Source organism: Leptidea sinapis, chromosome 39, assembly GCF_905404315.1.
Source record: "Leptidea sinapis chromosome 39, ilLepSina1.1, whole genome shotgun sequence".
Taxonomy (NCBI): Eukaryota; Metazoa; Arthropoda; class Insecta; order Lepidoptera; family Pieridae; genus Leptidea; species Leptidea sinapis.
Genome location: NC_066303.1, coordinates 3,437,190 through 3,449,604, shown reverse-complemented (window position 1 = coordinate 3,449,604; position 12,415 = coordinate 3,437,190). Strand labels below are relative to the sequence as shown.

Below are 12,415 nucleotides of genomic sequence, written 5' to 3'. Positions count from 1 at the left end.
TGTTCACAGCTTTAATGATTGTTTGTATGTACTTTCAGTGAGCTGTCGGCACAGACGGCGGAGCTACTGTTCGAAGTGTACGACAGAACGGGCCCGCACTCGCCTGGCGACGGTTCATTGCAACACAGGTATTACTAACACTATTAAGTTCAAGTTTTCATTCGTAAATAAATATTATAACACGTCATACATACTTAAAATAACAATACAATCTAATATGCATATGATTTAAGTTTTGTTTAGTGTTAATTCCGCCAATATATTGGCTTAATCATTTGTATAATTATGGATTTCCGCAAATTCAAATTCAAATATTTTTATTCAAAATAGGATTTAAAATCACTTATTGAACGTCAAAATCTAGCACCCATTCAAAAGAGACTGCCTCAGACCTGAGAAGAATGGGCGCAAGAAACTCAGCGGGCGTTTTTTTTAATATAAAATATGGATTACAATGTAATATCGTACAATAAACATTTATAATTAAAGAGCCTGAGGGTGTTCGCTTCATTCCCAGTCCGTGGTCTCATTAAGAAAATCGTTTATGCTATAATAACCTTTCCCACACAAACGTTTTTTAACAATTCTTTTAAATTTCGTAACACATTTGTTTTGTACATTTTTTGGGATCATATTGTAGAAGCATATACATCGCCCAACAAAAGACTTACTAACTCGACCCAACCGAGTAGTAGGCATAACAAGTTTATGTTTGTTCCTCGTGTTAACATTATGAATGTCACAGTTTCTAGAAAATTCCTCAATGTGCTCATGAACATACAAAATATTATCAAAAATGTATTGAGAAGCAACAGTCAAAATGTTTATTATTTACAAAGTAACGCCTAATTCAATAAATTTTCTACAATGTAATATATAAAATTCTAGTGTCATACATTTTGTTAAACATTGATCTCCTCCGAAACGGCTTGACCGATTCTCATTACATTTTGAGTGCATATTGGGTAGGTCTGAGAATCGGACAACATCTATTTTTCATCCCCCTAAATGTTAAGGATGGACACTAAAATGTTTATTTTAATTGTTTTGACATTTTTATAAAATTTGTTTGATTATGAGTCAGCATTAAAAAATATATACAACTTCAAATTTTCACCCATTTACAATCAACAGTTACTTTTGTATCGCGATTTTAATATCGGCAATACAACGTTTGCTGGGTCAGCTAGTTAACTTATAAATTGACAACCTGTATAGCCGAGTGGTTAGCGATCTACTAAGGTAGGTGCAAGCATTTATATGATGAATATGAATGTTTGTTTCCGAGTTATGGATGTTTATATGTATTTTTGTATGTATATTTAAGTAAGTATACCCATAACCACAGGCTATATATGCCTAATTTGGGGCAAGATAGTTTGTGTTAAAAGTGTGAATATTATTAAAATTATAAATTCATTGTATGAGTAGAACAAGCGCTCAATTAGCCACCTTTTATGTTTATATTTAAAAGTGTTAATATTTGACATGCTTGTGATATAGTCCGAGAGTTTATTAAAAACCCGAGGGCTCATAGCGTGTATTGTGTGGGAAGCTTTTTCCAGGCTATGTGGAATTGCATTTAGGCGATTCGCAGATGGAACTGGCTCGTGTCGCTTTTTTTATACCGGTATAAGTGAGCTCGGTCGTATAAACCTATCTGTAGTATAAGAAGGCTTGGTATTGTTAGTATGTTTAATGACACGAAGAAAGGTCTTACGCATTGGTCCGACGGTATACCAGCTATATTAAGGCGAAGAGTAAGCAGAAAACACGCAAACATAGTGGTGTTTAGACAAGTTTTGTGGTGAAAGTATCGCATTTGGAGCTATGAACACTACTTAATCCTGTTACACATATCCTTAAGTCCTATTTGCAGGTTGCTAATGCTTGCTGTTGGTTATAGTTAACACTGCCGAGCCTTTTTGAACTACCACATTTCTTTAAAGTTAAACAAGTTTTTGACATGGCGTGACGAATTTTTTTGGTACTTCACTCAGAAAAGTTATTCTTATAGCTTGTATTTTTTTGTGTAGGTTCATTTATTCAGATTAGTAGTGAATAACGAGGATTGTAAGCATATAAACTGGAAAGAAAAACTGAAAGAATTTTGAAAATATTGGCTTTGTTACATAGTTGGCGGGCCGGCAGCCGTGAACTCATATCGCTCAAGGTCACTTAATTTATTCTTGATTCCAAATTGCAATGGGACCCCCATATTGAAGGATTGGCGAAAAGACTTAGTACTGCGGTGTATGCGGTTAAAAAAAATTAGACGGTTAACTGACATAGATACGGCAAGACTAGTATAATAGTAAGTACCTATACTTTAGTTATTTTCATAGTATTATGTTCTATGGTATATTGATATGGGGCAGTGAGTCCGATATTAATACCATTTTTGTGCTGCAGAAGAGAGCTATTCGCGCTATTTATAACCTAGGTCCTAAAGAATAATTAAGAGAAAAAATTAAAGAAAAAAAATTGATTTGAAAATTGAAACTCAAATAAAAATATATTATTCTTGATAATGTTCTATATGTTCATAAGCACATTGGAGAATTTGCTAGAAACAGTCACAATCATAATTTTAACACGAGAAACAAACATAAACTTGTTATGCCTACTACTCGGCTAAGTCGAGTTAGTAAGTATTTTGTGGGGCGATGTATATGCTTTTACAACAATATCCCAGAAAATGTTCAAAACAAAAGTACTACGATATTCAAAAAATATTGTTAAAACGTTTATGTGGTAAAGGTTACTATAACATAAATGACTTTCTTAATGATTCCACAGATTGGGAATGGAACGGCCGCCCTCAGGCTATTAATTAATAAGTTTAATTATTGTACAATATTACTTTGTAAACATATTTTTTGATGAAAAAGAAAGCCCGCTGAGTTTGTTGCGCCCATTCTTCTCAGGTCTGAGGAGATTCTTTTTGGAATGGGTGCTAGTTTTTGACTTTCAATAAGTGATGTCACATCCTATTTTGACTTTGAATATAAGGGCTGGGGACCGAGCCAATGGCCCTGAGAAATCGAGCGGAGCTAAGTTAACTCTCTCGCACCAGATCGCCATAGTTTTAATTCAGAATTAGAAGCATTTTTAATTTATTACAGACAAAATTTTCTTTACAAAACTATGTCATGTTAAATAGTATTGGTGTACAATTAATAAACTTTTGTAGTATTTTTTTTCAGATTGAAAGATTAGCATCAAACTATAAAAGTAAGGGGTATTTCGGTGATTTTTTTTTCAAAAATGAATTTTCATCTTATATTCTCTAGATATATAATATTATTAATTATCTTTGTCTTATGGTAAATATTACACATTAATAACTTAGGTACATTATCTAACATCGTATTCCCCATTTACGGGCTAACCCGACATGTAATTAATTAAATTACAAGTACTTAATAATATTATTAAATGAAAGACAATTTCCTTGTTTACTTACTATATAAATTAATAATATAAAAACTTCATACATTAATTTATAAAGTTTACACCTAAGTATAAGAACATATAAAACTAGGTAAAAATTAACCCCCTTATTCATAATAGTCTGCTAACTTAAAGCATTGCTAATTCTCACTCTGTCTTCTTCTATTGACCTAAGTCAGAATGAGAAAAAACACTCCTAAGCGGCTGCTTAAAGTTAGCGGACCATTATGAATAAGGGGGTAAGAAAATAAAGCGACTATTATCAAAAAAAAAAGGTGAATGATATTATTTAACTGATTTTTAATTTTGCGCTTGAAACTCGATGCAGAGTTCCAAAATATGTCCCAATCTGCTATTTTAAATATATTTTTATAGGACCTTACAATAGGAGCGGTCCTACCGAGGATCATTGATAGTATTTAACTATTTTATGCTAGAAATGAGGTATAGTAGTACACTCCACTCCGTAAGCTCACTTTTTTTATGGAAAAGGCGAACAAACAAGCTTACGGGTCACCTGGTGTTAAGTGATTACCGCCGCCCACTTTCTCTTGCCACATTAGAGGAATCACAGGAGCGTAGTAGGCCTTTAAGGAGTCCGCGCTTTTTCTTGAAGGTACCCATGTCGTATCGTCCCGGAAACATCCCACAAGGAAGTTCATTCCACAGCTTTGTAGTACATGGAAGAAAGCTCCTTGAAAACCGCTCTGTGGAGGACCGCCACACATCCAGATGGTGGGAATGATATCGTAACTTTTGGCGTGTGGAAGGTGGAATTCGGCGCTAGGAATCCGGTGAAACAGCTCTTCGGAACACACTGAAGCGACGTCTCTACGCAACCCCAAGTGATCCATCCGTTCACAGAGCACTGAGTCCCCGACAATTCGAGCTGCTCTGCGTTGCACGCGGTTGTCCTCAAACTTTAAAAATAAATTTATTTTTGCTATAAAGTTTGAATCTTCTCTGAGCTCTCAATGTAATTCATGATTGTCGTCTGTCTATAGGTTCTTAGGTCTAGGTCTGGTGGGCATAGACGAACTACTAGCGGCACCGTCCCAGAGACAACAGATCGCTCTACAGACCCGGCCTATGGAAGAGCATGACGTCAGCGGCAGTTTGACTGTTGAGGTAATATCGATTCTATGCTTGTGTTGTAGAGTGTAATTTAGTTTGGACGTTGTAGCCAATATGTGTCAGGATGTTTCGGTGGATTTATTATAAGAGTTAATTATTTTTTTTAATAAAATTTATTGCTTTTTGTTGATGATTTTATTTTGAGCAAGAGATAAATATGCGAATTTCAAATATAAAGCGACATAGTTCGGAGCTTGGAGATTTTCAAGTAAAAAGATTTATGAATTTTTTCAAGCAATTCTGTTTGTTTGTTTTTATGAACTATGACGTCATAGTACGCACTCATCAAGTTGACTGACTATTGACTATTTTTTAAGGATTTTTAATAATACTTTAAGGTACCTTTCCGCATTATTATTATTTCACAAAAACAAACACAGAATTTAGTATTGAAGAAAATTAAATTAATCATAAAAATTTAATTTGTATCAAAAGTTTATGGATGATGCGGGACTCGGGACGATAAATTAATTTATTAAAAAATATTAAAACAGTATAGATATATATAAATATCGTATGTGTTGTGATATTTTTACTTTTTATACTGGAGTTCCTGGTCATACATCACTCACCCGAGTTCAAATTATTAAATAAATCTGTCATCTTCAAGGGGTGAAAATCTCGTTCAAAGATACACATATAAGATAATGCCTTTAAAATGTGTTATGTTCCAGTTCCTGTTCATAGAGGGCGCAGACATCCCGGATCTGGGCTCAAAGCCGCTTAAGATCAAGGAGAGTCTCCGGACGTTGTCACCGCAGGGTCAACTCACCACAACCACTAAGACTGTGTTCAAACAAAACGGTACCATACTGTAGTTACTATCATATAATATATAATTAAACCAAGGTTTTATATGGCAGGGGAATACAAATGACTATACTGCTCACCTGACGGAGAGTATTCCGAAGGGCTGTTTAACCTGATTCCTGCCGCAGAATTCCACCTTCACACGACACGCCACAAGTTAGGATATCATCCTCACCATCTGGATGTGTGGCGGTCCTCAAGCGGTTTTCAAGGAGCTTTCTTTCACGTACTACAAAGCTGTGGAATGAACTTCCTTGTGCGATGTTTCCGGGACGATACGACATGGTTATCTTCCAAAAGAGCGCCTACACCTTCCTCAAAGGCCGGAAACGCTCCTGTGATTCCTCTGGTGTTGCAAGAGATTGTGATCACTTAACACCAGATGACCCATTTGTCCTCGTGCTCGTTTGTCCTCCTATTCCATTAAAAAATTATCTGGTGTTAAGAGATCACCGCCGCCCACATTCTCTTGCAAAGTTGCAACATCAGAGGTGTCATAGAAGCGTTGCCGGCCTTTTAGAAAGTATACGCGCTTTTTTTGAAGGTACATGTAGTTACTTCCTGGAAACACCACAAAGAGGCTCTTTCCACAGCTTTGTTATACGGTGTGGAAGAAAGTTCCCTGAAAACCGTACTGTGGGAGAACGCCATGCATCCAGATGGTGGGTATGATATCCTAATATTTTTTTATGAAAACAAGAGACGAGACGAGCAGAACATTTAGCTGATGGTAATTGATACGCCCTACCCATTACAATGTAGTGCCGCTCAGGATTCTTGATTAACCCAAAAATTCTGAGTCTCATTTGCCCAGTCATTTAACTAGCTACTGCTTCACGGCAGAAATAGGCGCCGTTGTGGCACCCATAATCTAGCCGGCTTGCTGAGCAAAGGAGCCTGCCACCAATTTATGGCATGTGGAATTCTGGGGGGAGGAATCAGGTCAAACAGCTCTTAGGAACACTGAAGGCTCACTGACAAGCATATTTCCAACAGGCCACAATAACAGTCAGCTCACTGAGTCAGCTCTTCGTGAACTGGAACTCAGCCCGAGCAACCCCAACAAGTCTACGCTTATCATACATTCTGTACAGAGGGTGAGTTTATAAAATATTTTTTTCGCACAAAAGTGGCCGATTCTCTTCCGGCAAGACGACTTTTGACCCTCGTCTAAAAGCGACTAAAAGAGACCTTTACATCCAGGAGGGAAAAAAAATCGTATACGAACCACGTGAGATAAGTAGGTAACATTGCCAGCCGCGAATGTCAATATTCCGCGGGTGAGAATGACTTACTTTTCTCCCTAGGTGCTAATAATATTTTGTAATTAATGTGTTGTTTGCTAACTGGATGTTTTACTCTGTGGTAATTATTAAACCTTGGCCATATACACAGATCGGTAAGCACTAGATTTCGCGATCCGAACATTCACTCTGTTCGATTGAACCGTGCAATCCTACTTTAGTCGCTAAATGTGGGACATATTATCGGTTGTTTGTGACGTCATCGTTTGTACATCTGACATTCCTAATAGATATCGATATTGGCATCTCATATCTTATGTTGATGTTGGACATCGAATCCAACAACATTTAAGCACTGTTACGTTTTTTTGACTCACACAGATTCTGAATTACAATTTATATTGAAAATACCTGCTACATTAATCAATTTATTAATATTTAAATAAGTTTAATATGGACTTAAAATGAATTAACCATTTCATTAACATTATTATTATAATGAGACTAGCTTACCCAGCAAACGTTGTATTGCCGATATTAAAATCGCGATACAAAAGTAACTGTTGATCGTAGATGGATGAAAATTGCAGTTGTATGTATTTTTTAATGCTGACTCATAACCAAACAAATTTACAAAAAAATGTCAAATAAATTAAAAAAAAAATCGTGTGGACCACCCTTAACATTTAGGAGGATGAAAAATAGATGTTTTCCGATTCTCAGACCTACCCAATATGCACTCAAAATTTCATGAGAATCAGTCAAGCCGTTTCGGAGGAGTTCAATATTTAACACCATGACACGAGAATTTTATATACTTATTACATTATAGTTATGTTATCGACAACAGTGCGACTTTATTCCAATTGACATAACAGATACTTAGGAAAACAAAATAGCAACCGTATGCAACTAAAGGTATTCGCTACTACTAATCCACATTCTCTTCATCTCTTTCCCACAAACGCTAAAACAGAGAAGGAGAGAATGCAAAACGTAACTACAGTTGTAAAATACAGATGTCAGATGTATACAAGACACAGTATAAATATAATAGTATGAAACTATAAACATTTAGAACAAAAATCATATAATTAATAATAAGACTAAAATGGACGCGAATAAAACAATTTATAAAATCATTGACATTTCGTTATATGCCGATAATATTTTTGCTCTTAATAGTGATTTTCATTATTATAACACTAGAAATAAGGGATTGCTTGTAACTAATTCTAGTAGGCTTCATAAGATACATGATAGCTTTAAGGGTAAATGTATACACTTCTATAATAAGGTCCCAGCCACTGTTCAGGCATTATCTATAAATAAATTTAAATGTTTTATAAAAAAATGGCTCTGTCATAAATCCTATTACTCCACTGCTGAATATCTAAATGATCGGACAGCCTGGGACTAGATTATGATTTCTTTATGGCGATAGAAATGACTGTACAATATTGTATATTTTCATTGAAAAGAGCGCAAAAAAAAAGAATGCTGGGAGAGTTTCTTGCACCGCTTCTGCTCTCTCAGAGCGCCATTTGTTTCCGAAGCGGTAGTAGTATCTAGTAGTTATTAGAAATGACATTAAAAAGAATTCTAAAGGAATCAATTTTGAGAAAATAAATGCCTTTTATGCCTTTTAATATCATTCATGCAAGTATTTATCTATATCAGTATTGTATTATTTTTTATTTTTTTTATTAGTTAGAAATAACATATAAGACTAATAAAATTGTAGTCAGATACACTATCCACATCTTACTATGTAAAACTTTGAGGTATTCAATGCTAGGTACATAGAAAAAGTGTTTATACAATACTAATTGAAATTAAAGAAAAATAAATAATTATATATAAACATAGTATATAAAAAAGTTGATGAATTTGTATGAAATATTTACACGATTGAGCAGTGCAGTGTGCTAAGGTCATTGTCCTTAATTCTTAAATGCGCGACCCCCACTTAATTGAGGCGATTGATTTTCTAAGCATTTTTAACTCTTGTGTGTTTTTTATTTTGATTTGATTTTTTTTCCTTTGCATGTCCAGGAACCCATGAAAACAATAAAGGTGAGATTTGTTTGATATTTTACAATTAAATGAATGAAATGTTATAGAGATTGTTAGTTGAATATGACCCTTGTGAACATGTGTAAATACATCACGCATGACTATGACTAAATTTAAATTTTGGAAGTAATTTAAATTTGTAATGATAAAATTGTACTCTTAAGATATGACTTGACAAGATATAGTAAGAGATAAATCATAATAAAACACATATTTTGTATATTATTTAATATAAAATTGATAAGTTTTTAAAATTAAATTATTTCCAAAGACTGTGTTGCCATACTAACTCTCCCAAACTCCCCAAAAAGGTGGAACTAACAGATTCGGGCAAATTCATTGAAGTAGAACGGGACGCAAACCTGAAGGATATTCCCGAAAATGAAACAAATGGTGTCAAACCTCCCGAAGTAGAAATGGTTTTAGAAAAAGCTCCCGAAAAAAGTGGATTGAAATCCGCGACCGCAAGCCCTAACCAATCTCCCGCCAAAAGTGTGAGAATCAAGGAAAATGGCGCCAAAACCAACGGAACTGATGTGGTAATGTATAATGTCATTTTTCTGCTTCTAACGGTTATAGGTAAATAAAAAAAATATATCAGTTAAACGCGTGTAAGCAATAATAACAGAATTTTTAACTTTCTATATTAACGGCAGTTTTTATAATAAATGATCTTTTGTTTTATATTATTTAGAATCCAGTTTTCTATGCCATTCCTAAATCAATTCAGAATTTGCATTTCAAAAACGATACACAACATTAATTATACGTAATTCCAGAAAAACTTTCCAAGTCACAATCATGTCGAAAATGAGTTAAGAACAAAAATCTGGTCACGTGATTCATATTAACGGACTGATAAAAATGGCAGCCCTGCTGTCACTCTTTAAATGACATCATGATTTAGTAGCCCAACCCACATGTATAGATTATAGATTAAACTAATATTTATTATACTTTAAACACGAATTCCTTAAAATGTGATGTTTGTGGCTTGGAACGTTTTTCAGGAACTTCATCCAATTATTATAAAGCGTAGTCGATAAAAACGAAGTCACATTGTCTTTCCCTAAATACTAACCTGTGTATTGTCTTATTGTGTTTGTTTTATGTTCTGTGGCACGGTTTGTTTATTGTTGCTAGTATGCGATTTCTAATTATCCTACATATAAATTACCTACGTAATACAATGCATGTATTAACAATTACATTGAGTAATTGTGAATAATTAGGCATAAAATATTTTAGTTTCGGACTCCAAAGCTAAAAAATTCATTTTTTTTATTCAAAGTACGATTTTACATCACGTTTTAATTGAACGTTAAAATCTATCACCAATTAGAAACTTTATGCCCAGACCTAAGTAGAACGAGAGCAGGAAACTTGGCTTTCTTCCACGTACTACAAAGCTGTGGAATGAGCTTCCTTATGCGGTGTTTCCGCGACGATACGACATAGGTACCTTCAAAAAAAGCGCATACTCCTTCGTTAAATGCCGGCAACGCTCCTGTGATTCCTCTGGAGTTGCAAGAGATTGTGGGCGGCGGTGATTACTTAACACCAGGTGACCCGTACGCTCGTTTGTCCTCCTATTCCATAAAAAAAGGCTCCTTTTTTAATATTGAAGTTATACTTCTTTAGGCAAATATGATGAGAGGGAAATTTTAAGATCCGCGCGCCTCACTGTAACACAAAAGAAACAGGGTGAAATTGGTTCCTAAAATTTTCTGACGTTTGCGATATTCGTTTTTTTTTTTTTGGTTTCCTCGTGCATTATTAGCATAAGCAAAGGGTTCAAGCCCGTACAGCTGTATTCAAAGCCATCGTTGCAAGATTCTTACAATATTGTTCTTTCTACAAACGCAGAATAGCACGAGGAATAAATAATTTTAAGGATTTTTGCTTTGTTAGGCAAAAGAAGTATAACTTCTTTGGTGCATAAGTACATAAGTACACACACACTATTTTTTTTTTAAGTATGAGTCTGTGTGTGTATGAGTATGTAGTCTGAGGACGGTTGCCCCAATCCCAAGGTATCAAGAAATTCATTTATGTTATGGTAAGGTAACCCATTAAATGTTTTTAACCATCATTTTGAAATTAATAACATTTTTTGTGAAATATTTTCTGGGATCATGTTGTAAAAGTATATAGATCGCCCAACAAAACACTAATTCGACTTAACCGAGTAGGAGGCATAACTTGTTAATTCCTGTTGTACATTCATAACATTATCAAGGATTTATTGATATAGGCAACAGTTAATTAGATAGTTATTTAAAAAAATCTTAATGATTTTCAGGACGTAGGTTAGCAATAGCGCGTATGCCCTTTTTCTGAAGAAAAGTATGTTATTAATATCGGCTATATAATATAATCTATTATTATCAGTTAATTGTCATTTTTTTTTAATGCAGCTTTATAATATACAATTTTCAAAAATACATTACATTGGTCACACACACGTCAAACGTCGCATCGACTTGCAACCAAATTTTTTTGATTGGTTTAAAATGTAGATTTGTTTTTTGTATCCAATCAGATTTTGTCAGATTGATTGGTTACGGATTCCAAAATAGCTTAACTAGTAATAAGAGCAATTTAAATTACACTCAAAAATTAATTTTAAATATTTATAAAACAATGATACTAGTCAAATGTTTCTTATCCCTTATAACCTTTATTTTCAAGTAGGGTGACGGGTAAAGTGTGTTGTCACCGGAGTCGTTACTTAGTTCATTGTCTAATCTCTTTCCAAAAGGGCCAAAGTGCAATTTGCCCTTTGAGTCATGGGTAATATATGTAGTGTGGAACACTCGAGTAGAGCAGGCATTTTCTTTAAATGAATAAATAATATAAAATAATAAATGTTTTATTAAAAATGGCTCCTTCGTAAATCCTACTACTCCACAGCTGAATAAGTGACCGGACAGCCTGGCACTAGATTATCTAATATCTTTAAATGAGCAATTCTAGTATATATATATATACATATATATTCTGAATCTCGGAAACGGCTCCAACGATTTTAATAAAATTTAGTATACAGGTAGTTTCGGGGGCGAGAATTCGACCTAGCTAGGTTTCAATATTAAAAAATGTAATTTATCCGTGTTTTATATATATATATATATATATATTATATACACAAGACTATAATAGCTCAGATGGGACATTGGGTGATCTGGAAAGCAGAAGACCCTGGTTCGAATCCAGATGTCCTATAGTATTTTTTTTTTCAAGTTTTGTACATTCTTAAAAATCCGAGCAAGGCTCGGTCGTCCAGATATTGATTATATAATAGCAATAACAATGACAGAACAAAAATTGTATATTTTATTAAAAAGAGCGCAAAAAAAAAGAATGCTGAGAGATTTTCTTACGCCGCTTCAACTCTCTCAGAGCGCCATTTGTTTTCGATGCGGTAGTAGTATCTAATATATTGAGAAAATAAATGCCTTTTGTGCCTTTTAGAGGTATCTAACCTTAATCGAAAAAAATATTTTCTAGAATTTTACAAAGAAACAAATTATATATTTAGGAAACAAAATTTTAATCACTCTTACGTAGGTATTCGCATAAGACGGCACGAAGTAGCTGTCAGTACCTACGCTAGCCCGCGGCTACTAGATACCTTACAGGTTGTTTCGAAATTATATTATGGATTATTAAATTTTTTGGGTGAATTCTGCATTTTA

At 34.3% G+C, this 12,415-nt stretch overlaps 1 protein-coding gene across 5 annotated transcripts in view; it reads left to right on the top strand.

The window, feature by feature from the left end:
- LOC126976161 (uncharacterized) overlaps nt 1-12,415 on the top strand; it is a 116,717-nt gene that overhangs the window by 82,971 nt on the left and 21,331 nt on the right. For 3 of the 5 annotated variants that reach the window (XR_007731849.1, XM_050824384.1, XM_050824383.1), the window contains exons 9-14: nt 39-128; nt 4,458-4,581; nt 5,262-5,391; nt 6,394-6,494; nt 8,697-8,717; nt 9,029-9,256. Coding sequence is in view for 4 of the 5 variants with exons in the window: in XM_050824384.1 (XP_050680341.1) it covers nt 39-128; nt 4,458-4,581; nt 5,262-5,391; nt 6,394-6,494; nt 8,697-8,717; nt 9,029-9,256 (694 nt within the window). In the remaining variant the exon portion in view is untranslated. The remainder of the gene's footprint in view (nt 1-38; nt 129-4,457; nt 4,582-5,261; nt 5,392-6,393; nt 6,495-8,696; nt 8,718-9,028; nt 9,257-12,415) is intronic. The other 2 variants (XM_050824385.1, XM_050824386.1) reach the window with 2 other exon arrangements.